At 51.3% G+C, this 27,618-nt stretch overlaps 1 protein-coding gene across 4 annotated transcripts in view; it reads left to right on the top strand.

The window, feature by feature from the left end:
• The window catches only part of DUSP8 (dual specificity phosphatase 8), an 89,666-nt gene that overhangs the window by 13,731 nt on the left and 48,317 nt on the right, over positions 1-27,618 (top strand). For all 4 annotated transcript variants that reach the window (XM_014602403.3, XM_014602402.3, XM_014602401.3 and 1 more), the window contains 2 exons: positions 6,225-6,634; positions 23,894-24,032. In XM_014602403.3, coding sequence (XP_014457889.1) covers positions 6,404-6,634; positions 23,894-24,032 — 370 coding nt within the window. In that variant the 5' untranslated portion in view covers positions 6,225-6,403. The remainder of the gene's footprint in view (positions 1-6,224; positions 6,635-23,893; positions 24,033-27,618) is intronic.

The following is a 27,618-nucleotide window of genomic DNA, read 5'->3' as shown; positions in this document are numbered from 1 at the left end:
GTCTACCTGGGTCTTAAAAACCTGCAAGGACAGAGACTGGGCAACCTGTTCCAGTGCTTTGCTACCCTCCTTGTGGGAGTTTTTCCTAATCTCGAGCCTAAACTTCCCTTGCTGCAGCTTGAGACTGTTGTTCGTTGTTCTGTCATCTGCCACCACTGAAAACAGTCTAGTTCCATCCCCTTTGTAACCAGCCTTCAGGTAGCTGACAGCTGCCCTTTAAATCCCCCCTCAGTCTTCTCTTCTCCAGACTAAATAAGCCCCGTTCCCTGAGCCTCTCCTCAGAAGTCATGCACCCTAGCCCCCTAATCATTTTCATGCCTGAGAGCCACTGGGCTACAAGCCAGGGAAAGCTTGTGGCATCACTCCCCTCCTTACCTGTGTCTTTTTGTACCAGGGCAAGGTGAATCCAGACTAGTCTGCTTCTGGGCTTCCCATGTTCTTGACTACAATATTAAAACAGACTGTGTGTGCAGGACAAGAGGCACATGCATGAATCCCCCAAGGACACAACAGTGCATGTCTGTCGTGTATGTGTAGGGAGTGAGTAGGTAGTTTATGCCAGTGATATTTGAGATGTACTATAATAAGTGACAAGCTTTCAGCTTGGGGCAGAAGGGTGAGGACCAGTGGCTACCTGTTGACCCATCATCCTCTGTCCTGTTTTAGAAGCCAGGTGCCACAAACTCTGCTGTTCCTTGGGAGATGCTGCTGAATCTCCTGTCTTGAGTCATCAGAGAGAGTTGATTTGGCTTCCCCTCCCCTCTCCATTGCCAGGCTCCCAGTGGGTGCAAGTCCCAAGCCCGCTGATGCTCATTTTGGAGGCGAACCTGCCCACTGTTTTCTGAGGGGCGTGTGGTTAGTGTAATGCGCACATTAAGCTGTCTGTTTTTCAGTCCCCAAGCTGCAGCATGGTGCCTCCTGCTTGGCTGTCCCCATTCACCTAAGCCTTGTGCCCATCTCCTCATTATAGGCACTCTAGGGAGAGGTGGGATTAAAGGATTATGGTAATGTTCTTCAGGAACACTTGAGACGATTAAGGCGGCTTTAATAAATTGGTAAGAGGGACATGGCTTTGTTTCTGAAACTATCATTTCAGTTCCAGGTTAACCTTTTTCCCCTCTTAGGAGTTTGTGGTCTTGTGTCATCATGGCAAGATAATAAGAGACTTCAGGCATGTTCATGTTTACTCCCTGTCCTTCCCTTTGACCCAGTTGGCAAGAATGAAGAAGATGGCGCTCTGATTTCTCTCCTTCCCCCTACGTTCTCCAGCTAACTTTGTGTTACCGTTTGTCTCTCTAGAAACTCTATGAAATACAGCTCTATGAGGCTGCACGTGAATCTTTCTGCTGCTCCCTCTCAAATGTGTTCACGTACAAATATCAAGGTTTTTTCTCTTCCCGGTCGGTACCCACTCTACATAACCAAACTCACTTGGTTTCATCTGCACTAGTGTGCTCTCCAGCCCCAAAACACCTTGGTCACTGACACTAGTACAGCTCTGCTGGCTCTGGTGAGGTTGGGAGCATGCATATAAGGGAGCTTTTGGGAGTGAAAAGGATCTCAGCTGGGCTGTGTGTGGGAGGCATGGCATGATGGCAAACACATTGGCTGCCACATCTCCTGCAGCCTCGGCCATACACTTCTTGGGATAGCAACAATAAACACTACATGCTGGCACCAGCCGTCTCTGGAATACCCACAAATGCAAGCAGTTTGTGTCTGCACAGGTATTACTGCCATTGCCCCCAGGCTTGAGCTAGGTGGTAAAAGCTGAGAGTTGGAGAAGGGGAGCAGTGACCAGTCTCTCCCTCCCCCTGTCCAAATGCCTAAACTCTTGGAAGTCACATTTTTGTTGTGCAGTTGGGGGATAAGCAATTGGGGATTGTGCCAGCTTCTCTGTTAAGAAGGGCAGGCAATAGGCACAGCCACAGCAAATGAATAACTTTTTTTTTTTTTTGTGCCTAGAGGCTAGAATTGAATTTTAGCCCCAGTTCCAGTGCAAAGAGTGAGGGTCTCTGCTCCAAAGCATTTGCAGCTGAAGCAAAGGGAATAGTAGGGGGAGGGACAGAAGTGAATGCTTGCTCAGGGCTCATAGCAGATTAGCAGGTGAACCAGAAACACAACCAAGCTCTCCTGAAACCCAGTCCAGTGCCTCTGTATCCAACAGACCCCTATGCCTCCCATGGTGCTGGCTGGGGATATGAGGGAAGGAGTACATATGCATCTGCTTAGTCACCTCAGCTATCCAGGTGGATCATGGCCATCCTTGTAGCCCTCATTCAGAAAAAGCCATCATGTTTCTCCTTCAGCATTGGAGAATGTTTACCTTTCTGCTTTTCTGCACCCAACTCATATCTGACAGGGATGTGGGGGGCATCCGTTGAACCCCTTGGACCTTAGGCCCATCATTATCCACAGTCTCTTTTAGTTTCATCCAGCTAAATGCTTGCTGGTCTGTCAGGATTCACTGCATATAACACCTCTTCCAAGCAGATTTCTCTATGAGCAATTAGGAGATAAAGGGGTCATTATCTTGCCTGGACCCCTCCAATTGTGTTTGAAAACCCCAGTACTATGCCATGTTCGTTATCTGGAGAGGGATGGGAATGGATCCTATTATCTCCCTGGATAATATGCCATTTTTCTTCCCCTTCTCTTCCCTCACCCTCCATCGGATCACCCCTTCATCCCACTTGAGTGTGTCATTCTTATCCTTCAGTCTCATCATTATCTCCACCTCTTCGTCTGTTGCCTTTCAATTAATATTTTTTCTTAGCTGGAATTCAAAGAATCGGGAGAGGAATTCGCTGCTTGTGTCTCTGGATGGGAAAGGGAGAAGGGACAGGAGCAAGGCAAGGGAGAGGGATGTAGCAAAAGCCAGCTTATTTGCATCCTTTCTGATTGCTCTGGCTCTATAGCCTTGGTGCAGCAGGGGGTCTCTGGCGAGGCTGTAACTACATAATGAGGTGTGTCATATCACAGCAGGAGCCAGCCTTTCCTCCCTCCGACCCCTTAATTAGAACTGTTTCAGTTCTAAAAACCCACCCTCTGAGGGGGGATGGGGTGCATGAATAGCCATGCTCCAGTGGCCGGGGAGGGATCACGAGCCTACCTCTAGAGGGGCAGCTGTAATTGGAATGCCTGCTCTGAGCCAAAATGACATGGGTACATGCTGGGGCAAGAAGCAGAGAAGGGGCAAAGCCATTGAAAAGCTTTTCCTGCTGTTGGGGGCAGTAATGACAGCAGTGGCGGCCATTGGGGCATTTCTCATTAATGTGGCAGGGTGCATGTGGGTTTGGGGGGGGGTTCTCTTGCCTTGTCTTTCTGATGTTATGTTTGGAGTAGAGTTTTCTGTTGTGGTCAGCGATGGATCAACTTGGAGTCTGGCACCACTGGTATCATAGTACTTGGGGTCGGAAGGGACCTAAACAGATCATCAGGTCCGACCCCCATGGTGGATGCGGGGGACAAGTCCTCATGTGTTGGGGTGCAGACCTGGTTGTTGAGAAGATGGGGATTTGTTACTGTGGCAGCTGCTTGAAAGTACAGCTAGTGGAAACACCCGTATCTTGAGGGCTGGCACCCACTGCCTGCTTCTAGTCTCCCATCTGCAGAGGTCTCCTAACTAGCTTCCTGCCTCCTCTCTGCTGAGAAGGACTTTTGCAAGAAGAATGGAGGCAGGGTTGAGTGTGTGCTTTGTCTCATCATCTGAAACCATGAGCTCTTCGAGGCAGGCACCGTCTTGCCTCATCAGCTTTAGTACGGAGCCAGCTTGATGATCTCGGGTAGGGCCCCCAGTTGCTGCCTATTACAGGATATGAAGAATAAAGACTGAATTAGCAGCAGCAAAAGAAAAGTGTGCGCGCTTTTTATTTTTTTGTTTCCCCCATTCCTTTCAGCTTTAAGTGGGAGTTGGTGTGAAAGCTGGTTATTGCTGTTATCTGACAGATTGGTTAACCAGTTCACTGCTGGAACTTGGATCAGATGCCCACATGCTTCCCCTACATGAATGGATGTGCCATGTGTTACTTCATCATAATATTTGAAAGGCTCTTTCCGTTTCTAGGAATGAGTCTGCAATAATTGGCTATCTCTGCAGTTGCTACCAGGAACTGGAGGATCATGACGACCTTTGTTCAGCTTTTAACCATTGTTGGGTGGCAAATCCTGCCTGTGTAGTACAGGGATCTAACTATGGAAAAAAAACTTAGCTTGATCACTAATGTAGCTTGTCAGTGGGTGTTGCAGAGATCCGTTACAGTCCTTGGGCCAAAACCTGGCCCAGGGAAGTCTGTGGGAGTCTTGGCACTACCCTCCATTGGCCTCTCTCTCATAGTGGTGTTCATTCACACTCTTCCTAGCTAGGGTGCATTGGACTACTGTAGTGCAGCTTCTGGGCTTTCTATAAAATACTGTCTACCAGCAGCAAGGGAGGCACTGTCATAATCCTGTTCTATTTCTGACCGACCTCTTGCATCTACCGGTGATGTGTGGCATTGATGCCCAAGGAGAGAGCCTGCGCCACCAAAAGAAACCACACCCCTGCACTTGCTAGGTAGAAACTCTGCAGATTTGTGTGAAGTGCCCCAGGATACTTTATCCATTCCTGAATTCTGGGCCCTGTGTAAAACTTGGCATTTCTGCAGAGGCTTACTTTGGGGATCTCTGACCGCTTCACCAGCACTAATGATCTTGGCTGCTTGACGCTTTTGAGAGCTAGTGAAGTCTCTGATTTGTCCAATGGTCCCCCACCACCAGCTTTGCAGAAGTGGTCAGCGTGTTTGGGGTTTTTTGTACGTTTGGTTTGGTGGCTTTTTTTTGCATGTATAGACTTCAGAAATTTTTAGAGTGCCCAAGTTCTAGAAATCTCTGAGCACCTACTCTCTGAAAATCCAGCTCTTTTAAAGGTATCATAAGTTCAGCTTCCTCCTTGAAATTCTTGGCCAAAGAGGTGCCAATTGTGAATCCCTTTTGATGTAATATCTAGCCTGTTTCTCCTTTGAACCCAAAGTGCCCGCTGTGTAGGTAATGCCAGCCCACTTGTGTTGTTAGCAGGCTCTGGCTTATACTGGCTGGTTCCTGTCTGGATACCTCTGAGAAGCTCTGCACTGTTGACCTGGGGAACTTCATTTCCTTCGAGGAAAAGTCATGATTTGTTCTAAACACTATGCAGCCTGCAGCCAGCTATGGAGAGAGGATGGTGGGTCATGAGCTGAGCTGACCAGTTTTGACTGGTTGATCCTAATTAAATGGCTAATATATCTTGGGATTCACTGTAGGGGAGAAGAATACCTTTAACTTTTTTGTTAATCTTGTGATATTTCTGCTGCTGCTGCTTTCCATCCTGACCTGCCTCTTACGCTGTCTCTTGGTGAGCTGACAGTGTTGAAGTCAAAGCAGCCTCTGTGGTGCTGATTCAGAAGTGTGTATGTGTTGTTGGGGATAGGGGGAGGGGATAAAAATGAGCTGCACAAGCTGGCAGTGATTGGGAGAGTAGAAAGCCCTGAGTTACATTGCTTCACAAAATTGCCACCTGGTATACTAAGATGATTGCCTGTGACCCCTCTTGCTTCCAGAGCCTAGACTGGGGTTCCTAGAACTGGTGAGGGAAAGGGTTTGGGAAGGAGGCTAATTCGCTGGGAAACTGCGAGATGTGCTGCAATAGAAAAGTGGAGACGTCTTCTGTGGTAGAGAGAGTTGGGCCCGAGGGATTTGCATGGAGCTGAGCAGTGGGATTGAGAGTAGGTAATGGCAGGATTGGGTTTTAGGGGCTGGAGGAAATCTTGCTGTAGATAGATAGTCTGCGAGGGGAAATAGGCCCTGGATGCTAGGGAACTGATTCTGAGCAAAGATCCACCTAGAGATGCTGTGCCAATTAGCGGGGATACCAGGCAAATAATATTCTGTGACCCAAAAGTTCTTGGCTCCATTGTGCCATCACTACTATCACCTTTTTGTCTCTGAATGGTTAAAGGTAAATCTAGTTAATTAGACTTAGATAAATGGCTGACACTCACTGTAGGAAGTGCCATGGTTGGGGTCAGATTCTGGTCTGGGTTACCTCTGTGTAGTTTTAAAATAATCCCAATGCACTCAGGAGCTTGGTCCAGGACTGAGATCTGACTTGAACCCTTGTGGGGAGTGGTGCTAGGGGAATTCTTGAGACTGCCCTTGCTGTCTTAGAGCCTCACTTTAATTTCCCTTTTCTCCTCCTTTCTCCACAGGTTTGACGCAATGACTTGGCATCCTGGGCTTTAGCAACACAGTGAGAAGCAAGACGGGTGCTGCCCTGCCTACACCGTCCCCCCCAGCTCCCTCTCACCCCTGGGAGAACTGTGCTGGCATCCCTGCCCCTGGCCTTCCCTCCCTCCCTCCCATTAGCTGTGGAGGGGACGGATCCGTTATGGCCGGGGACAGACTCCCACGCAAAGTGATGGACCCAAAGAAGCTGGCCATCCTCCTAAGGAACGGGGCTGAGGGCACCCTGGTCATAGACAGCCGCTCCTTCGTAGAGTACAACTCCTGGCACGTCCTTAGCTCTGTCAACATATGCTGTTCCAAGCTGGTCAAGCGGCGGCTTCAGCAGGACAAAGTCTCTATCACTGAGCTTATCCAGCCCGCCTCCAAGATGAAGGTACTGAATTTTGCCTTCCTTTGTCCCAGAGGGCCCCGCTTCCTGCTGCTATGCTGCAGGTCTTCTGACAACAGGGCCTGGCCATTGGTGGTGTGCAGTGTTGAACAGAGTAGCCTGGTGACTGGGCTACCAGCCCTTGACTGACTCACTCGCTTGCTCTCTCCAGCATCATTTCTGTCCCCCTTAAGTGCAACCCAGCTACTGCCCTTTCCCTCTGCCTGCACCTCCCACTTGGTAAAGAGAGAGCCCTTGTGCTCCAGCTCACCAGTCTGCCCGCCCATGGAGCTGCTGATGTGGCAGGGAGGGAGTTAAAGGGTATGGGGGATATCCTTTCCTTCTCCCTTACCTCAGGTGACCATGAGAAGGGGCTGACAGGCGCATTAGCCTTGGGTGAGAGGCATTGCTGAGAATCGGTTCAACCAGTGTTGAAAGTCTTCCCATCCCTAGCTCCCTTCAGGTACCTGCAACCCTCCTGTTTGTGTGGGCAGAAGCCCTTCTCTGATGTCACCACACCGTAGTAGCTGCCCTGTGCTTTTCTTGTGGCATCTCCCCTGTTTAAACAACAGAGGTGGCTCTGGGCTACAGAGGTCAGATCCAACTCTGATCTTCCTTAGCTGTTTGGGGTCAGACCTCTCTCTTTAAACTGGTCCAGGTGACCAAATTGCTGCCTTGGAGAGAGGGGGAGGAAGTGTCCAGCCCAGAACACAAATGGCAGTCAGAGGCACCACTGTCCCTTTGCCTTGGTGACATGCTCTGGCTGGATGGGAGCTTTGTTCCTCTCCTCACTGCCCTGAAACGAGCCAGCTGTCCACTGTGCGCACCCACGTGTTGGCTCCAAGGTATAGGTCAGCACTGCATGGGGCCTCTGTTCCAACCACTGGCATGGCTGGTACATCCCATGGGCCCCACCTTGCCTAACGGAAATGCCTCTCAGCATGCAGGCAGGCAGAGCCCATCTGCAAGCAGCCTTCCCTCCAGGAGCTTGGGGGTTAATGAAGATAATCCTTTTCAAGTGAGATTCATGTCCATGAGAACTAATTGCTTTTAGGGCATGCCATAGGGTCAGGGGAGGGAAGGCTCCAGCCTGCTGGCAATGGGGCATCATCGCCCCTGGCTTTGGCTCATTCAAGTGCTGCAGCCTCAGGGAAGGTGTGAAGGTGCACATCGTTGCCCACTTCAGGGTTTTCCCTGGCAGACTGGCCCAGAGGTTTGGGGGTTGGTGTAGAAGTCTTGCCCTTTTGCCCATGGTCTTCATTGCAGGACTGAGGTTATCCCCAGAGGCCATGTACCTTCTCCCATGCCCACTTGCTTTTGAGCTCTAGGGTCTCTTTGGCTGTCACTTACCATGTTTGTAGCTGGCAGAATCAGCCCACAAATCTTCTGGGCATGGGGTGGGTGGTGTTTATTGGCCAGGAGCCTCCATGGTGGGTAGGGGGCTCCAGGGAGCTGCTTCCATGCAAACTCGAATGTGCCAAATGCCCCTGTGCGAGTGCAGTCTCCTGTGGTATTCTCCTGCGAGTGCATTCTCCAGCTGGTGCTGAGCTTGTGTGTCTTCCCAGTGTCATCAGAGCCCTGAGTACCATGGTGCATCGTCCCTTCTCCTGCATGCCCCCCCACTCTGCATCCTCCTTCACGTTAACCCAGGTATGCAGGGTGCTTCCCAATGAGGAGCTCCCTCCCTCCCTAAGACTCTGAGGTTGTAGCTTGCTCTCAGCAGTTGGATTGCATGATTCCTGCTCTGCCGTTTTTCTTCCACGCCCTCCCCCCTTTCCCACCCACCCTCTGTCCTTATTTTATGGCAAAGTGAGGGTAATTCAGGCGATTAATCAAATGCTAGGCCCAGCTGGAGCCATCTGTGGAGTCCTCACACCCCCTCCCCATCCATGCATGCACACAGGCATGCTGATTGGCTGGTGGTGACATCATCCTGCCTAGATCAAGGTGGTTTGTGCTTGGGGGTGGGGGGGCAGAAGGGGGATTTTGCTTCCAATCTGTTTTGCTGATGCTCTGGGCCAGGTGATTGGAGGGGATTGTAGAGAATGATTCCTGAACGGCTTTAGCTGTTCTCAAATCCCTTGGAGAATAAAGCAGAATAATCAGTTTTTGCAAGCTGGGAGGAAGGGAGAGCGAGAGGCATCCACCTTCCTTTTGGCTGGGGTCACCCCTGCAGTGGATACCACCATGTGTAGAAGCGGCAGCACTGGTCTCCCCTGCCACACCAGTGCACACATCCAGGGTGCAAGACAGCCTATGCCAGGAGGGAGGAACAGGCTAAGCCATTAATGTCAGCTGCTAATTTACCTTGTGCCTTCCAGAAATCCAAGAGCACAGTGCCTTTCCAGTCTAGCAAAAAGGCACCAGCAGGAGGGGGAGGGCAATCCCTTCAGCACAAACTAGGGAGCACTTGGCGAGCCCTAGGAGAACAACATCCTATGATGCATGTTGATGTCTCATGGTGCACCTCTTCTCCCCACAAGGCCAAGGGCCCTCAAGAATTCTAAGGCCAAACAAGCATCCCAGATCACACCAGTCTAGCCCAGCATCCTGACTCTGACAATAGTGGCTTCAGTGCAGGTGCAGGAGATCCTGGAGTGTGTAGCAATCCAGGCTTTAAGCAGAGACCCTATTCTAGCTTTCTGACAGGGATGCTGCAGTGCTGGGAGTGGACTTCCTGTCCTATCCTTAACTTCTCTTTATTTGTAAGCCTAACACTTCTCATGGTGCTTCTGAAACCCAAAGCTCATGTTCTCCCAGCATGCCGAGATTGCCCTTCATTAATACCATCCAACATTAATAAAGGGCACTCTTGGGAGGGCGAGCTGCTTGCTGTAAGAAGCGGAGGATCTCCCTATTATAACACCTAGGGACCAGGAATCAGTCTTGTCTGTAATTTGAGGGTAGTTCTGTTGATGTCAGTAGAAGCTCCACTGTTTAACTACAGCTGAAGACCTGGCCTTGGGCTTGCTAACTCCAACTCACATCACTTAGGGGCCCACGTGTGAATCTCCCAAGAAACATGTACACGGGGCTGAGACAACTCCCTGACTTGACATGAATTGAGCATGCGCTGTGCTCCACTGAAGCTGGTGTGGGTATTGCTGTAGACTTGAAAAGGAGCCGAATGGAGTCTTATGCTTTCAAAGGGCCATTGCCTAACTGTTTTAGACTACAGTAAAAATGTTGCCCTTTCTCTGCTTCTCCTCTCCCCTGCCTCCCCCAGAATCCCACCTCCTTAATGTATGCATTGCTCTGTCATTTTTGTAGGGCATCTTATATTTGTGGTTGAGTTGGGGAAGTGGGGGGTGGGGGGGATGCTAAATGTTCCAGCTGGTAGGGGGTTGGCTCTTCCATGTAGCAGGGGGAAGGCAGCCATGTGGAGTTGCTGGTGAATAACTGATCCTACTTAGGGATAGTTGCTTCCCCCTCTCATCATGCAACCCTACTTCCCAACAAGCAGACCATTGCTCTTGTTAGGCATGACTTCCTATGCCATTTTGGAGCTGACTCTTGCTTTGCTAGCCTGCATGCCAGGAGGGGCCTGTAAAGCAGGGCTTAATGGGTCAGACAGAGCATGAGCATGTCACCAGCAAGTACCGGGATGGGTGAACAAATTGGTCCTTGCTGGCATAGAAGGCAATGTTGCCAGTACTGGTATTTCTATAATGCCTGGTGTTCAGAAGGGTTCAGCTCTTGTGGCTCAGACTAGAGCTCATGGAGCCCAGAACTAAGTTGATGACTCAGTTGGGTTTCCTTGGGCATGTCCCAGATTAGTCTAAACATGAGGTTGACACATGCAGGTGGCTAAGGAGTGCAAAGCAGCACTCTAGGAGGCGGGTTAATGACCCATGACAGCTCACCATACAGTGCAATGGCTGAGAATCTGGCCGAGGGAAGAATAGTGTAGACGGTAAAAGCCAAAGTGAAGGACAGGATCATAGTAGAGTCATAGAGAAGTAGGGCTAGCAGGGGTTTCTGGAGGTCCTCTAGTTCAGCCCCTTGCTTAAGTCATGATCATCCCTATCCAAACCATCTCACAAAAGTACTTGTCTAACCTATTCCGAAAACTACAGAAGCAACCGTGTTGCACAACGATGGGGCATGTTTTGCCCGTATACCAAGAGCATGGGAACCTACCATAGGCAAAGCTGGAGGACGAGGGCTGTCAATGTCCTGCCACTGCAAGAGGTGTTAAAACACACTTGGAGCATCCAAGTCAAGAGTCGGCTGCACCCAAAGCCTGGAAGTGAACTCTCCTTGCATCCCTTAGGGTCAAATCCAACTGCCCAAATCTGACCCTACAGGGTTTTGAAATCCCACCCTGGATTAGGAGTCCTGGCATGCGGTTTGGATTCGGCAGCTTGTTCCAAGGAAAGGCTTGGCCTGGCAACCAGGTTTCCATGCAGGGCTTTGGACAGGATTTGTTTGATCTGAAAACACTGGCCCTCGGCTTGAATTCCTGCTACCACCTCAAAAGCACTGCCTGCTGAAGTAGTAGGCAACCATTGATCCTCCTAGATCATGGTGTGTGCATAAGAGGTTACCAGGACCTTCGGCGCATATACCTAGGCAGGAGTATGGAGGAGTAGAGGCTGCTCACACCTTCCATTCCCCACTTTAGACCACTAAGACAGTATCCAAAGATCAGACCGAGTCCGGATGTTTGGTGCCTCTATGACTGTAGTTATATGCGTGTGGGGGAATGGAACCAGGGTCTCCCTCATGGCAGACAAGGTGGCATTACCACTGAATGGGACAGCATCCCCCTCTGGTGGCGAGCTGTAGTAAAGCATGGAGCAGGCTCCTGGATCTCTGTCCAATTTCCCTTGCCAAGAATAGTGTGAATGGATTCAGGAGCAAGCCTCTTTCCCCCTCCCCTCCCTGCTATGGTCCATTGAACAATATCAGTCGTGCTCTCCCTTGCTCACCAGTATTTTGTGCTCGGAGGAGGGGAGGGCAGCCGTTGAGTGAATCGTGCTCATGTGATCATGCGTGTGTGAGCTCTTTGCTTTGTGGGGGAGGGCGCAGGGGCGAGTGAGGCGGCTGCTGCTGAGTAGCAGATGGCAGGAAGGGTGACATCATAGGCGTGATTGTCCTACCCCATTATTCTTCCTGACAGGCCTCCCGCCCTCCTCCCTGGTTTCCTGCTGACAAGGTTTGGAGCTGGAGAAACAAAGGCAGCCAGGGCTCCACACCAATTTCTCACTTGAAGTCGTTGCTTTGGGTTCTCCTGATCTCTTCCTAGCCCTTGCACTCTTGGCCATCTTGCATTTCCCTCCTTGGTCAGGGATGGCTTCTGTCTGACTGTGGTGGGCCATTGCTGGAGGCTCAGGTATTGACGGGAGCTGTCCTTCTGTAGGCCGGGTCCACTGGGGAATCGCCTCAGCACTGCTTTCCCATCACTTTGGGCACAGTCCCTGGGGAGAGTAGGAGGCAGGGACGGTGCCTGCCATTCTGCAGCCATTTCTATTCTGAAATGCAGTTTGTTTGGTTTTTTTCCTCCACCTGCACCTCCAGCATCCTCATTCTCTTCTGTCTCTACACCTGCTTGACTTTCCCTCCATCCCTCTAATAAGGAGGGCAACAATTTCCATTGTGTCATTCTGGCACCAGTGACATCTCCTCCCCGCCCTCCCCCCATAAAAATGCTGTTTCGGATGCCCTGGGTTAGATTGGAGCCATCAGATGAGTAATGACAGACTCGTGGCTTCCCTTCTGCAACATCAGGGACGGGGGCACGTTGGGAGGACAGCAAGGCCTTGACAATGAAATTTCTCCCTTGGGATTTGTTATGAAATCTGCCGATGACCTGCCCCAGCGAATGCATAAAAGCAAACTGCAAGCCATGGGTTTGCAGGCCTCTCAGCTCAGCAGGCCCCTCATCTCTAGCAAAGAGGAGAAATACACTGCCAAATATCAAAAGTTTAAAACCCCTTTTGTCATGTATCCAGCCATGCTACTAGATTGCCAAGTTTGAGTTGTATTTTTTTTTCTAATAAGAAAAGGTCTTGCTCTAAGCTGCATCATGTGTTCAAACTTTTACAAGGTTTTCAGCAACAAACTGAACAGCTTTTGCCTCTTCTTTGTTTTTTTTTGGGGGGGGGGGAATCATCTTGTTTTATTACTTTGAAATGATTTTTGAAGAAGACAATGTATCTTGTTTTGAAACCTTTCATAGAATTTCTGTTGCTGGAGTTTTGTCGTACAGGTTAGACAAACATATGTGTGGGATGATTTAGACAGGGAAGGTTGTGGGGGTTGGACTATATGACCTTGTGAGGTCTTTTCAGCCCTATTATTTTTTTTTTTTTTTTTTCCAGTGGAACTGTGATATACTTAGTATTTTCTGACCTGCTGCACCTGTTTCAGCTCTTGAAATGTAGCTGCCTCTGGTGTAGAACTGCATCATTGGCTTAATGGTCCAGTGCCACATTACACAAGAGACCATCCCTTTTTTGGAAGGATAGCAGGGGAATTTACTCCGCGAACCTTTCTTGGCAATATTGTAGATGCGGCACCCGGCCCAGCCACCGGGAGCAACCGCCGAAAGCGTCCGCCCTCCTGGAGCGAAGGCCCGTTTCAAAAACCTCATACGGACTTCCAGGGACGGAGCTCGGGCGCCAGGTCGACCCCGGGCCAACCTCCCTGGCCCCAGCGCGGCTCAGCTCCCCCGCGGGAGTCGTCCGCCGCTTGCTCCGTAAGCCCCTGGGGCTGCCCAGCCTCGGGGCAGAGCACCGGGGCGAAGCTGGAATCGCGGGCGAGCTCCTGGAACTCCTGCCCGTCCTGCCCCGTGCAGGCCTCCCCGGGCTCCCGCCGCCTTGGCCCGGGACGACCGCCCCTCGCCGGGGTGCCTGGGCGGGCTCCGACCCCAGAGGCCCGGGTCCCTGCCGGGGCCCTTGGAGCTGCCCCCAGCCTGCCCTGCCACGGAGCTCTTGACCGGGACGAAACCGGAATTGTGGCCAGGCTCCTGGAACTCTCGCCCGGGCCGCGCCCGGGCCGGCCCTCCAGTCGACATGGATCCGAACTCGGCGTTGACCCCCTCCTGCAACACGGTCCTGCCCCGGAGGTTCCCCTGTTGGACCTCCTGGAACCGAAGATGGGCATCTAGGGTCCTGAAAACCGTGTCCCCGAAAATCTCCGCGAACCTTTCCTGGCAATATTGTAGATGCGGCACCCGGCCCAGCCACCGGGAGCAACCGCCGAAAGTGTCCGCCCTCCTGGAGCGAAGGCTCAGGCAAGGCCCGTTTCAAAAACCTCATACGGACTTCTGTGGCCGGAGCTCGGGCGCCAGGTCGACCCGGGGCCTCCCTCCCGGACCTTAGGGCGGCTCGTCTCCCCCGCGGGAGCAGCCCGCCGCCCGCGCCGAAGGCCCCCGGACCTGCCCAGCCTCCGGGCAGGGCACCGGGGAGAAGTAGGAATCGCGGCCGGGCTCCTGGAACTCCCGCCCGCCCGGCCCCGCGGAGGCCTGCCCCGGCTCCCGCCGCCCCGACCCAGGCCTTCCACCCCTCGCCGGGGTCGCTGCGCTCCGACCGCGGGTCCCCGCCGCCCTGCCGGGGCCCTGGGAGACGCCCCCGGCCCGCCCGCCCGCCGAGCGATTGACCGGGTCGAAGCCGGAATCGTGGCCGAGCTCCTGGAACTCCCGCCCGGCCTGCCCCGCGGAGTCCTGCCCGGGCTCCCGCCACCTTGGCCCGGGACGACCACCCCTCGTCGGGGTGCCTGGGCTCCCACCCCAGAGGCCCGGGTCCCTGCCGGGGCCCTTGGAGCTGACCCCGACCTGCCCGGCCACGGAACCCTTGACCGGGACGAATTCGGAATTGTGGCCGAGCTCCTGGAACTCTCGCCCGGCCTGACCGCCTTCTCCGGCCCTTTTCCGGATTTCCCCGTTGACCTGGCTCCAAACTCGGGTTTGGCCCCTCAATACGGCACGGTTCTGCCCCGAAGATCCCTCTGACCGACGTTCTGGAACCGAAGATGGGCATTTAGGGTCCTTAAAAACGTGTTCTCGAAAATCTCCGCGAACATTTCTTGGCTATATTGTAGATGCGGCACCCGGCCCAGCCACCGGGACGAACCGCCGAAAGTGTCCGCCCTCCTGGATCGAAGGCCCGGGCAAGGCCCGTTTCAAAAACCTCATACGGACTTCCGTGGGGGGGGCGGGCACCAGGTCAACCCCATGTATGCCTATGGGCGTTTTTGCTCCCCAGGTCAACCCTATGTATTCCTATGGGCTTTTTTCGCTCCCCGGGTCAGCCCCATGTATTTCTACGGGCTTTTTCGCTCCCCAGGTCAGCCCCATGTATGCCAAGGGGGATTTTTGGTGCCCAGGTCAACCCCATGTATTCCTATGGGGATTTTTGGTCCCCAGGTCAACCCCATGTATTCCTATGGGCTTTTTCGGGCGGCAGGTCCCCCCCATGTATGCCTATGGGCTCTCTCGGTCCCCAGGTCCCCCCCATGGATGCCGATGGGGATTCTCGGTCCCCAGGTCAACCCCATGGATGCCGATGGGCTTTTCCGCTCCCCAGGTCCACCTGCCCCTTGCATCGCAATCGGGACTTGTGGGCACCGTCTCAACCCCATGCCTTCCAGAGGGGCTTCCAGGCACCGTGTCCACCCCCAGCGAGCCTCTGGGGACCCCCGCCAGAAGGAGGTCCTCTGTTGTAGTATTGGGCCAATGCCATAGCACTAGCTTGGAGAAAAGTGCTGCAATTTGCTACCTGGAGCACAGGGATACTGGTGTTGCATGCTACAGTTGTGGCCTGAAGTACTTCCAGGTAGCTGGCAGGATCCTGTTGAGAGCAAGACTCTCTGGAATGGCATCATTAAAAAAGAGGGTTCAGTTCCTTGCAACCAGCCTATTCATCTGTGAATCTGGTGGCTCACCTTGTCCTAGTTACCCAAATGCCTCACTGGGGGTTTACTCAGAGCTGGGTCTAAAAGGGGCGGGGTTCTCCTCCAAACCCAAAGCCTCTGAGCTGGGCACTGTCCTGCCATCAGCCCCATAAGGACTGGCGCTCAAAGATGCAGCTGGTTGAAATGGACCTAGTGGTCCCCCTATAAAAGTGTCTATGCTGAAGCCTGAATATGGTGATGGCCTTGTGGATGCCTGGCTTATGAGTGGGAAGGTGTTGAAATAAGCCTGGGGTTTCTCAAAAGCCATTCTGAGTCCTGCCCCCCCCCCCCGGCAGGTGTTTATAATTATACCAGGGCAGTCACATACTCCTGGATGCATAGCTGCTCACAAATGTCTTGCCAAATTCTGGGGAGTCTCTGTGGTGTGCAGTTCTAGGCTTGGCTGAACCTCGGCCAAAAGAGAGGGGGAAAGAGACTGACTCTGTGGTTAGAAGGGGAGTTGAGTCTGCCTTGGGCACTGAGAAGTAGTGTCTAGTCTTCTGTTGCTGTGGGTGGGCTGGCTGGGCTACTGGGCTTAGCTCCATTCCCAGTGGCCAGGTGGGTTCTGTGATGAGCATACATGCACATACATGGTTTGTAGTATGGGCCAACTCATTGCTGGTCCTAATAGGAAGAACAGGGAGTATATGGACTTCTACACGTTGTTCCTCTCGAGATAATCGGAGCATCCAGTCCCATTAGCCACTGCCCTCTGCACCCAGACAGTCTGGCTGTGCGGCTGACAATCCTACCTCAGTCACTTGCATTGAGTTGACCCTAGGCAATATGGGGGGCATGTGTGATGGGTAGAATGGGCTGTCTGGCACAAATTAGTTAAACCCTAAGCCAGTGGCTCTCAACCTTTCTGGGCTTGTGGCACCCCTTGATAGGCTTGAGGCAGTCCTTGGAGAATGTCAGCTCTTAGTCTTCACTTGTTTTTTGACTACAAAAAATTAATGAATTGTTGATGGTAGTCTTATGTAGAGTTTAGTTATGTTTTGGATTGGTATGATCCTTTCTTAGGGAGAGGATTGGACTAGATGATCTCTAGAGGTCCCTTCCAGCCCTGCTTCTTCGTGCTTCTAATGGAGCAATTCATCCATTGCAAAGAACTCGGAAAGGCCACCACAGGTCTGAATGGTTTTGACGCTGTGGATTCCTAGTTGGCATCTCTGGGTTGATCTTGTGAATCACGTTTGCACACCTCAGCCCTCCACCACCCTGGTTGAGAATCACTGCCCTGAGCAGAAAGAAGCACTAGGTGGGAGCAGAAGTCAGTAGGGTTTGAAGTAGCTGGTGCGTTTGTTTTCAAACTGGCACTGTGCTTGGCTTATTGTCAAAAGACTAGATGTGATCTCTATACTGCTTGGCCAGTGTTGGGCAGAGACGCATTCTGGTAGCAGGAGCAGCTCCCAGTAGATTGTCATGTCCTGGGACGCTTCAGAATTGCAGTTGAGCATCCTTCCATCTGGATTTGGGACATAGGGCCATTTTGGGAGCCCTACAGGATGAGTCCAGGTGAGGTTGAAGTTATCGTTCATGGCGAAATGGTTAATTTACCCCCAGGCTGCTTCATTGCTTTACAACACTAGGTCACTGGCTAGACAAAGCTTTCCAAGAAAGCGTGCTAGGAAATGGTTAATGTTCTTTAACTTTCCTATGCCGTTAGTAGGAGATGTGGATTCTGGCTCCAGCATCTGATCCCCTGTCAGCTCTTCTCCTCTTTACAGCCAGGTCTAAAGTTGGGCCTAGCCTTCCCTGAAGTGCCAAAAGCACATTACTCCACAGGGAGTTCTGCTGTGCTGGCATGGTTGGGGTAGCCTAAGTGGCCATGTAATAAGGGTCCTTCCTCCTCACCTCTACAAGTCTCATCAGCCAGGAGCCCACCCAGAGCACTGTGTGTTTCTTCATAGCCAGATCAGCTAGGACTCCTCCAGCCCTGTGAGCTTCCACCCACCAGCATCTCAAGAGGCTTTGCAATCCCAGAAACATGACTGCCCTTTATATACTAATCCAGTTGCAGATTATTGCTTGCATCAGCTCCCTTGGCCACAGCATGCAGATGCTGGCCTGTCACCTTGCCTACTCTGTGGCACCTATTGAGGCGCAGTGTAGAGTTGGACCCAGGCCACAGTGGTGCTGTAACCCTGTGAAGCCCTGTCTGATCAAGGGCATCAGTGGTCTGTTTTAATGGTTGATGAGGAGAAGCCAGGGTCCTGGAGAGTAGAGGCAGAAACGGTCTCTCCTCTGTTTCTACACCAGCACCAGATCAGGGCTGGATTTGTCTGCTGCTCTTCACTCCAAAGACAAACAAATTAATTTTGATTAGATCCCAACCCTCCCATCACCCTATTTCCAGGGTCTCTCCCAGCAAACTTAGTATTTATCAGCTGCAGTCGGGCCATGTGAGGCCAGTGTTTGTTTGGCATTTATGTTGCCTGAAACCTTATAACTTTAATAAGATGTAAACCCTGTCACATATATCTGCTGTTGCCCAGCAACCCTTCAGTAATGGCCTAAACAAAGCCTCCCTGTGTGGAAGGAACACTAAATCCTATTGTGGGATAATTCTGCTGCCCAATGCTGTTATCTCTCTGACATGCCCCGTCCCCACCATCTCAGTGGTTTAGGTTTCATGGTGGGTAAGTGTCCTCTTCTATCCTCTCTTTCCTGTTTATACAGCGGTGTTTTGCTTGCCTTGCTTTTACCTGTAGGGAGGGAACTCTAATGCAGGGTAGCATCAGCAGTGGTGGGGGATGTACCTTGCAGGGCCACACTGGGTGTGGAATGTCTATATATTGGAGATGTGGAAGAAGCCTTGATGAAGTGGGTACAAGCAAAGCAGCCATGTTGCTTTATGGATTGTGTGGGACTAGAAAGTGGTGTTGTTCCCCTTTATTCCTCTCCCCGTCGTACAGGCCCAAATCCATTTCTCTTCCTGGCACTGTTGGGCACTGGCATTTTCCCAGGATCTGAACAAGAGTGCCCAGCTGCATGGGAAGCAGCGTTGTTCATATTATGAAACATTGTGAGACTCTGTGCTGAAGGGAAGAGGGGACCCTTGTGGTCATTTAGCCTGACCTCCTGTAAAACACAGGCCAGAAGGCTCCCCCTCATATGTCCCCATTTGGATTAGATCATATCTTAATTTTAAAGTTCCCAGTGTGGGAGACTTCACCTTGGCCTTTGCAAGTTGCTCCCTCTGTTAAAGCCCCGTGGTTTATTTCTAGCTGAATTTGCCTAGTTTCAGATTCCAGCTCTTGGATCTTGTTCTACCATTGTCAGCTAGACGGAAGAGCCCTTGATTATCTAGTTTCTGTCCCCTCTGAAAGTACTTGCAGGGCTGATCAGTTTTCCCTCTTTACTTTTACCTTGGAATTGTTAAGATATGCAGATGACACTCCTACTTTCCTTCATGATAAGGCCTAGGTCCTTTCAGTCCTTTCTTTGTTCTTGTGGCTATTCTGTAAACCCTCCCAGTTTACCAGCATCCTTTCTGATTTTGTGGCCTGTGTTCCAGCATGTGTGGTGTGTATCAGTTGATATTTGAGGTTGCATTTTTTTTTTCCCCACAATTTTTTTTTAATGATCCAAATTTATACCAGATTTGGTCTGCTCCATAGACTTTCACTTTCTGTACAGCCTATTTTCCATTAACTTGACTCAAGGAAGCATATGGGAAGGCTTTGAATTGTGTACTTTCACTCCAGTCCTAACAGTGGTGCAACTGTGCTGGTCCCAGGGGCCTCTCTTTCTCACCCACCTTGGTCTCCACCAGGAACAAGCAGCCGGCTGCCTCTTACAGATTCATTTCTGTTACTGCTGTTGGACTGGAGGATGCTCAGTACTTTGCAGAATTGAGTTCAGTGTCAGTCTAAGCACGAATTGTTCCCTTCAGTCAAGGAAGTCTTGGTTTGGGGGTGGAAATTATGGATAAGTTGGTGTCCATTCAGGACCTCGGGAAATCCACAGTCCCAGTGCTCCTCCTGCATTGCCTTAAGAAAGGTGTAGAGCTGTTGAAGAGAGTCTTGCTTTCTTGCACAGGTGGTGCATGGAAAGAGGTTGCTCCCACTTGCAAGGAATAGCAAGCCATGGGACAGCTCAGGCTCAGCTCCTGGAACTGAACCAAGAATGCTGTAGGTCAGAAGTCAACAGAAGCTGGGCTTCCTGTGCCAAGGGCACTTCCTGTGCAAGCCTCTGATGTATGGAGGGCCTGATTAGGTCCCTGGAGGACCCCTCCTCAAGCCCGAAGCCTGGGAATGCCAGTAATCCTGCCTTAGACGACATCCTGTAAAGCAAGGGCACTTGAGAGCAGCACTGCACAATATGCAGTGGTTAGCACTGCAGCATGGGGCTGAAGGGACTGGGTGAGGGAAGGGAATGTGAGTTTGGGGTTGTTCCTGTTCCCGGGAGAATGTGTTTGTCTCGGAAACTGGGAGGGCAACACTGCACCACTGGTGGCCAGGTGGGGCCTGATTTGGGCTTGACAGTGTTTTGCTTTTGAAAGGTGGGGTGACTGCTGAGTGCTGGGCAGGAAATGTGGCAGATGATAGAGCTGGAACTGGAACGCAACAACCTGAGGGATGGGTAGCTCTGGTATTTATATGCAGGGAGGTGGTAGGTTGGTGGTATGCAGCTGGGAAATGTGGGAAGCAATTGGACCCTGTTGCTGTGAGGGTTGTCCCTGAATCAGTGTCCTGAAGGGCTTGTGAGTATAGCACTAGGGAACAAGAGACTTGGTGGGACAACCCAGTTTGGTCCCCTGTGTTTTGTTTTTGTGTTTTTTTTTGTTTTTTTTTTTTTTTTTTTATAAGCAACCACATAATAAACATCAACCCAAAAAGCTCCACAAGAGCATATCTTTCTCACCCTCCAGCTCAGGGGAAATTTAAAATGTTATAGTACAAAAAATCTACTATGCGCTAGAGGAGGAGAGCAGGAGAGACGGGAGTGCCACTAAAGCCAGTGGCACGCAGTGTGTCTCTTACCCCAATACCAGATTTGGGGAAAAGATTCACACTCCAGACCCTGGACACTGGAGAGCTGTGACAACCAAGGCCCTGATGTGATATTGCAGTGAACAGATACATCTCACCCCAAGGGCTTGGAGACTGATAGTTCCTAAGGCAGGTGTATGCCACCCTGTTCAGCAAGTGCACTGAGCCATCGGGGCTCCTGGATTCTAGTAGCCTTTAATGAACTCATCTTTTGGGCTTCAGTGCCTCATAATCCTGTCACTGAATGCATGCCATGAGCCTCTTGGAGCACCATCTTCTCCAAAGGGTCTAGTGCTATGCCTAGACAAGAAGCTGGCAAGCCTCAGGGGTATGCCACCATGTACAAGCTTGGTGTAGCTTGGGCCTTGAGACAATAGCAGGGCTTGTGTGTGGTGCTCATGCACAGAAAGGGACACACGAGCTGGAAAAAGCCCTCCCATCATCCCTTGGAGTGCTCTGCTGTGTGTGGTCCCTGTTAGGAGTACCAAGAAGAAGGAGATGCTGAGAATCCACTTAACAAACTGAAGCTAATAGGAAGATATTGCCACACGTTTATGTGCTAAGGGCTATGTTTGATCCACAAGAGGTTTGGAATGAGCTAAAGCTCTCCTGGCAGAGCTAGAGAGGGGGGAGGCACAGCAGGTGGCAAATTACTACCCATTAATGTTGTGGTGATACCGAGGGAGGTCCCAGACTACAGGGCACTGTACGTACACAGGCTGAGTGCAGCCCTGCCCCAAAGAGTATCCAGTCCAAGCAACAACACAGGCACTGGGTGGGAAGGGAGATGAAGGCAGAGAGAGGGGAGGTGACTCCTATGAGATTACATAGCAGGTCAGTGACAGAGCAAGGCCTGAAATGCAGGTATCCTGAATGCCAGTCCATAGCCCTATCCACCTGAACCCGCTGCCTCATATACAGACTTGCGCACTGTCAGAGTAAGCTAATGCAGTTCTGGGGTTTGGATGCACAGATATTGTGCAATGGAGGGTGTGTAGATACCCCCTGCCCCTTGCCTTCAGACAGTGGAGCAGAGACTCTTTTCTCCCTCTGCACAGCTTGGCTAGGAACACCCTGACCTACAGAATATATTCCCTAGGATTTGAAAGACAAACAGGCAAAGAGTAGTGCAGGTCACTTGGCTTGTGAGGAAATAGTAAAAGAGCTAAATGGGGAAAACAGACATCCGCAGGTGTCTGGAGGTGCCACAGAGGGGAAGGTGTACGTATGTGGAGGTGTAACAGATGTGGCATGAAGTACCAGAAATCTTAGGTTGTAAACAAGGGAGCTAGTAGATTTGAGGTTGGAGTTTTGCAGGTGCTCACAGCTGGCCTAACCAGTCCCACAGGAGTCAATAGTAAAATGTTTGTAGGCATCATTGATCATTCTAGAAAATCTCAGCCTTCCTATCCAAAAAATCCTCTGGGCTGTGAGCTAATGGGCAAATTTTCTCTGGTTTTCATAGATTCATAAATGTTGGGGTCGGAAGGGACCTCAATAGATCATTGAGTCCGACCCCCTGCATAGGCAGGAAAGAGTGCTGAGTTCAGATGACCCCAGCTAGATGCCTATCTAACCTCCTCTTGAAGACCCCCAGGGTAGGGGAGAGCACCACCTCCCTTGGGAGCCCGTTCCAGACCTTGGCCACTCGAACTGTGAAGAAGTTCTACCTAATGTCTAGTCTAAATCTGCTCTCTGCTAGCTTATGGCCATTATTTCTTGTAACCCCCAGGGGCGCCTTGGTGAGTAAAGCCTCACCAATTCCTTTCTGTGCCCCCATGATGAACTTATAGGCAGCCATAAGGTCGTGTCTCAACCTTCTCTTGTGGAGGCTGAAGAGGTCCAGGTGCCCTAGTCTCTCCTCATAGGGCTTGGCCTGCAAGCCCCTAACCATACGAGTGGCCCTTCTCTGGACCCTCTCCAGGTTATCCGCATCCCTCTTGAAGTGTGGTGCCCAGAATTGCATGCAGTACTCCAATTGCGGTCTGGCCAGCGCCCGATAGAGGGGAAGTATCACCTCCTTGGATCTGTTCGTCATGCATCTGCTGATGCACGATAAAGTGCCGTTAGCTTTTCTGATGGCTTCGTCACACTGCTGACTCATGTTCATCTTGGAGTCCACTAGGACTCCAAGATCCCTTTCTGCTTCCGTGCCACCAAGCAGGTCATTTCCTAGGCAGTAGGTATGCTGGATGTTTTTCCTCCCTAGGTGCAGCACTTTGCATTTCTCGTTGTTGAATTGCATTCTGTTGTTTTCTGCCCATATGTCCAACTTGTCCAGGTCTGCTTGTAGTTGTTCCCTGCCCTCTGGCATGTCCACTTCTCCCCACAGTTGTCATCCACAAACTTGGACAGAGTACGCTTCACTCCCTCGTCCAAGTCGCTGATGAAGACATTGAAGAGTATCGGTCCAAGGACCAAGCCCTGTGGGACCCCACTACCCACACCCTTCCAGGTCGATACCGACCCATCCACTACGACTCTCTGGGTACGATCCTCTAGCCAATTCGCCACCCACTGAACTGTGTAGTCATCCAAGTCACAGCCTCTTAACTTGTTCACCAGTATGGGGTGGGATACCGTATCGAAGGCCTTCCTGAAGTCTAAGTAAATGATGTCAACCCCTACTCCTGCATCCAGGTGTCTTGTAACCTGGTCATAAAAAGAGACTAGATTAGTCAGGCATGATCTACCTGCTACGAACCCGTGCTGGTTTCCCCTCAGCATAATTTTTCCTGCCAGGCTCTCGCAAATGTGAGCCTTGATAATTTTTTTCAAAGACTTTGCCTAGGATGGAGGTGAGACTGACTTCCCTATAGTTGCCTGGGTCCTCCTTCCTCCCTGTCTTGAAAATGGGGACCACATTGGCCCTTTTCCAGTCCTCCGGGACCTGGCCCATATGCCATGAGTGTTCAAATATTCCCACCAGTGGCTGCAGGGATATTTGAACACTCAAATGTTTATAATGGAGTGGGACAGAATTCTTGATGGGCTGGGATAGCAGGGGCAAGAATGAGGGAGGCATAACTGCTTTCTGGTTCCTCTTACAGCAGTAGAGTCCCGCTCCATCTCCCACCTGGGTTAAGATAGGAGCCAGAGGTATGTCCTCTCTTTTCTGTGACTACCTGCTCCTCTCTTGTCTGTACCTCCATATTCAGCTCCCCATCCCTGATCTGCAGTCTAGACAGTGGAGGAGTTTGCTGCCTCATTCCTCAGGTTGGGGAATCCTTTCCAACAGAGAATGGGGAATCCCTGGCGATGCGGGGTATGAACTATGGGTAGCACAACTCCCTGCACTGTGGTCCCAGGTCAGGGATGATAGTTGTCCACCCCTGCATGCTGTAATGGTCTGTTGTGGTGGTTTCCTCCACAGGTGGAGGCAGAAGAGCACCAGGATGTGGTGGTCTATGACCAGAGCACCCGGGATGTGAATGGTTTGGCCGCCGACAGCTTCCTTTCTATCCTTCTGGGCAAGTTGGACAGCTGCTTCCACAGTGTCTCCATCCTCACAGGTAGGATTTGCTTGGATGTCCTTGGAGAAACCGGAGCTCTGCCTCTCCAGGACAGGGCAGAGAGGCCGTCTCTCGTGAGTGGTGATAACTGGAGGTTCTGGTGGGGGCCAGAGGGAGCATTTGAAGCCACTGCTTGGTTTGCTCATACTTGTAGTGATATTCCACGGTGTACTGCTTTGCTCTCAAAGGTGAGGTTTCCCTATCTGACATCATGTCAACAATGCTGTGTCTGGCTGCAGCATCCACCTCCTGGCAGGTGTGTGCCCATTACCATCATATGGGCTCATCTCTACCCCTGTCTTAACTTGGCCTTGGGTGTCCCGTATCTTGAGGCAGGTGCTTTAGCAACTTGCTGTCCACTTGTATATCTCTCTTTCTCTTCCCAGTGTGCTTTGCGCTCATACAACCTGTATAGGTCCACCTATCACTGGAAAGCAGCCTCCTCTGGGGTGTAACCCAGCTGTTGTTTAATAACACGGTGGAGTTAGCTCAGGAAATGAGGAATGATGTCACCACAGTAGAAAATGCAGAGGGAGTTTGAGTAAGGCAGGATGTAATTATCTGAGCTGGCATGTTGCCTGGGCACCAGGATAAACACCCTATACTTGTGCCATGGGATCTTTTACAAGTACGCAAGACTACTGCGTTATAGCTTCTCTTGGAGGATGCTTGATTATGGTGGGTTTAATGTGGCAGGGGCTGAACACACACACAGGTGTCAGTATGGTATAGTCTTCTGTATTAAGACCAGTTAGACTGTGTGGCTTTTGCCTGCTGAGCTTAAGGAACATCTCCCCATGGTAAATCGGCTCAGACACCAAAGGGCACCCACTGGTTCAACTTCGGAGTCTGGTCACTTTCCCCAGGAGAGGGCAGTGTTGCACATCAACACAAACCCACATGCACACACATGCAGAGGAGGATCCTGTGCTGTGGCGCTCTTCTCCTTGTACCTTCTGGTTCTTGGAGCATCTAGGGGACGTTTTCCATCTGCCTTCTGCTTGGAGGACAGAGCTAGCGGCAAGCAGAGCTATTATGTTACAGAACAGCTCTGCAGGGAAGGGCCGTGTGGGGAGTTGGCTGCACGGATGGGAGGATGCTGATGGGGCAGGAGGGGAGGGAGATCGTTGAATGTATCCAATTACCTACTTCCCTAAAGAAATCATTTGTCCCCGTCCCCATGCTGCTTAATATTTAAAGAGTGCACGCATGACCAGGAGCCCTTCCAGAGTAGCACACATTCTCACCCCTATTTAAAGAAAAAAAAATCCCAATGCATTCATTTGGAAACGGAATGGGAGGGCTGGGGGATGAGGGGGGGCGAAGGTTATCACTGGAATGAATCGGGGGTCTCCAGGGGACTGTGTTATCCAAGAGCACAGCCCGCAGGAGAGCAGGCAAGCACAATGTTCTAATTATAGCCTTTCGGCGGAGCGAGTGCCACAGTGATGGGGCAAGCAGAAACCGAGGGAGAGAAGACATGAATGAAAGGCTCCATGACATGTCTCCAGCTGGACAAAGGGAGGGGATAAAGGCAGCGGGTGGAGAGGAGGTTAAAAGCTCCTATTGATCCCAGTGGCTTGGAAGAAAGGGCTCCATCGGTGAGCCATCTGGCCTTCCAAGCACTCTATGTGGGTTGCCAGCAGCTTGCTTCTGTCCTTGGACACATGGCATAGGCAGCCTTGGGCAGCAGCTCAATATGTATTGGCACTGGTGCTGTGTTGAATATGTCCAGGTCAGGATCTGGTAGTTTATAGCAGGGGACTCCTGGGTCCTATTCCTGGCTCTGCCATGGATGGGCTGTGATTTTTATTTTGGACATAGGCAGATAAGACGTGTGGGGGCTGGAGGTGCTGACCTCTGCATCTGAGGTTTGCCATCTGAGCAAAATTGGATGAAATCTGTGAACACCCATGAAGAAGTCAGCCTTTACATCATAAAGGCTATGACTGGGTATAAATAAATCCAAAGCCTGTGGTAGTTGCATATTTTTGTCCTAAAAGGCAAAGCTGTGACAGACCATCTGCCCTGATCTGCAGCCTGCTGAGCACTGGGGTGGGGGGAAAGGTGCTTAATAACATGCCTGGGGGGGTCATAGTGGAGCCCTGGGAAGGAGACTCTGGGATGTAGGAGACCTGCGTTCTGTTTCTGGTTCCACCGTGGACCCGCTGGGTGACCATGGGGTACTGCATCGGCAATCTGTGCCTACGTTTCTCTTCCCATTTCTTTGTTGAGCTTGGGAGCTGTTTGGGGCAGGTCTTTTTGCTGTGTGCATTGCTCAGACTTGCAGGGATGAAGTCAGGAAGGCCAAAGTACAACTGGAATTGCAGCTAGCAAGGGACATGAAGGGCTTCTACAAGTATGTCGGTAGCCAAAGGAGGATCTGGGAAAGTGTGGTCCCTTACTGAATGACGGAGGCAACCTAGTGACAGAGGATGCAGAAAAAACTGAAGTGCTCAATGCCTTTTTTGCCTCATTTTTCACAGGCAAGGTCAGCTCCCAGACTAATTCACTGGGCAGCAGAGTTTGGCAAGGAGGTGAGCAGTCCTCAATGATGAAAGAACAGTTAAGAACTGCTTAGAAAAGCTGGATGTGTATAAGTCTATAGGACTGGATGGGATGCACCTGAGGGTGCTGAGGGATGTGATTGCAGTGCCATTGGCCATCATCTTTGAAAACTTATTGTGATCAGGAGAGGTCCTGGATGACTGGAAAAGGGCAAACATAGTGCCCATATTTAAGAAAGGGAAGGAGGAAGATCCAGGGAACTACAGAACAGTCAGCCTCACCTCAGTCCCTGGAAAAATCCTGGAGCAGATCCTCAAGGAATCCATTTCTAAGTACTTGGAGGAGAAGAAGGTGATTTAAGAACAGTCAGCATGGATTCACCAAGAGCAAGTGATGCCTGACCAACCTGATTGCCTTCTGTGATGAGGTGACTGGCTCTGTGAATGTGGAGAGAAACGGGTGGATGTGGTGTACCTTGATTTTAGCAAGGTTTTTGATACAGTCTCCCACAACATTCTTGCAGGCAAGTTAAGGAACTACGGGCAGGATGAATGGACTGTGAGATGGATAGGAAACTGGCTGGAGCACCAGGCTCAGAGTAGTAATCAATGGCTTGATATCTAGCTGGCAGCAGGCATCAAGTGGAGTGCCCTAGGGGTCAGTCCTGGGGCTGGTTTTATTCAATGGCATCATCAATGACTTGGAAGATGGCATAGAGTGCACCCTCAGCAAGTTTACAGATGACACCAAGCTGTGGGGAGTAGTAGATATGCTGGAGAGTAGGGCTAGGATTCAGAGCAACTTAAACAAATTAGAGTATTGGGCCAAAAGAAATCTTATGAGGTTCAACAAGGACAAGTGCCACGTCCTGCACTTAGGGTGGAACAGTCCCAGGCTGGGGGCTGACTGGCTGGGCAGCAGCTCTGCAGAAAAGGGCCTGAGAATTACAGTGGACAATAAGCTGAATATGAGCCAGCACTGCAGTGGCGACGTGTAGGGGGTGCACATGCACCCCCTGAGAGCACTGGTGCACCCCCTGATGGCTGCACTCGCTGCTTAGGCGATGGGCATGGGGCAC

The sequence above is a fragment of the Alligator mississippiensis genome, chromosome 2, assembly GCF_030867095.1.
Source record: "Alligator mississippiensis isolate rAllMis1 chromosome 2, rAllMis1, whole genome shotgun sequence".
NCBI classification, from domain to species: domain Eukaryota; kingdom Metazoa; phylum Chordata; order Crocodylia; family Alligatoridae; genus Alligator; species Alligator mississippiensis.
The sequence above is the reverse complement of the archived record's forward strand: the minus strand, read 5'-3'. Positions and strand labels throughout refer to the sequence as shown.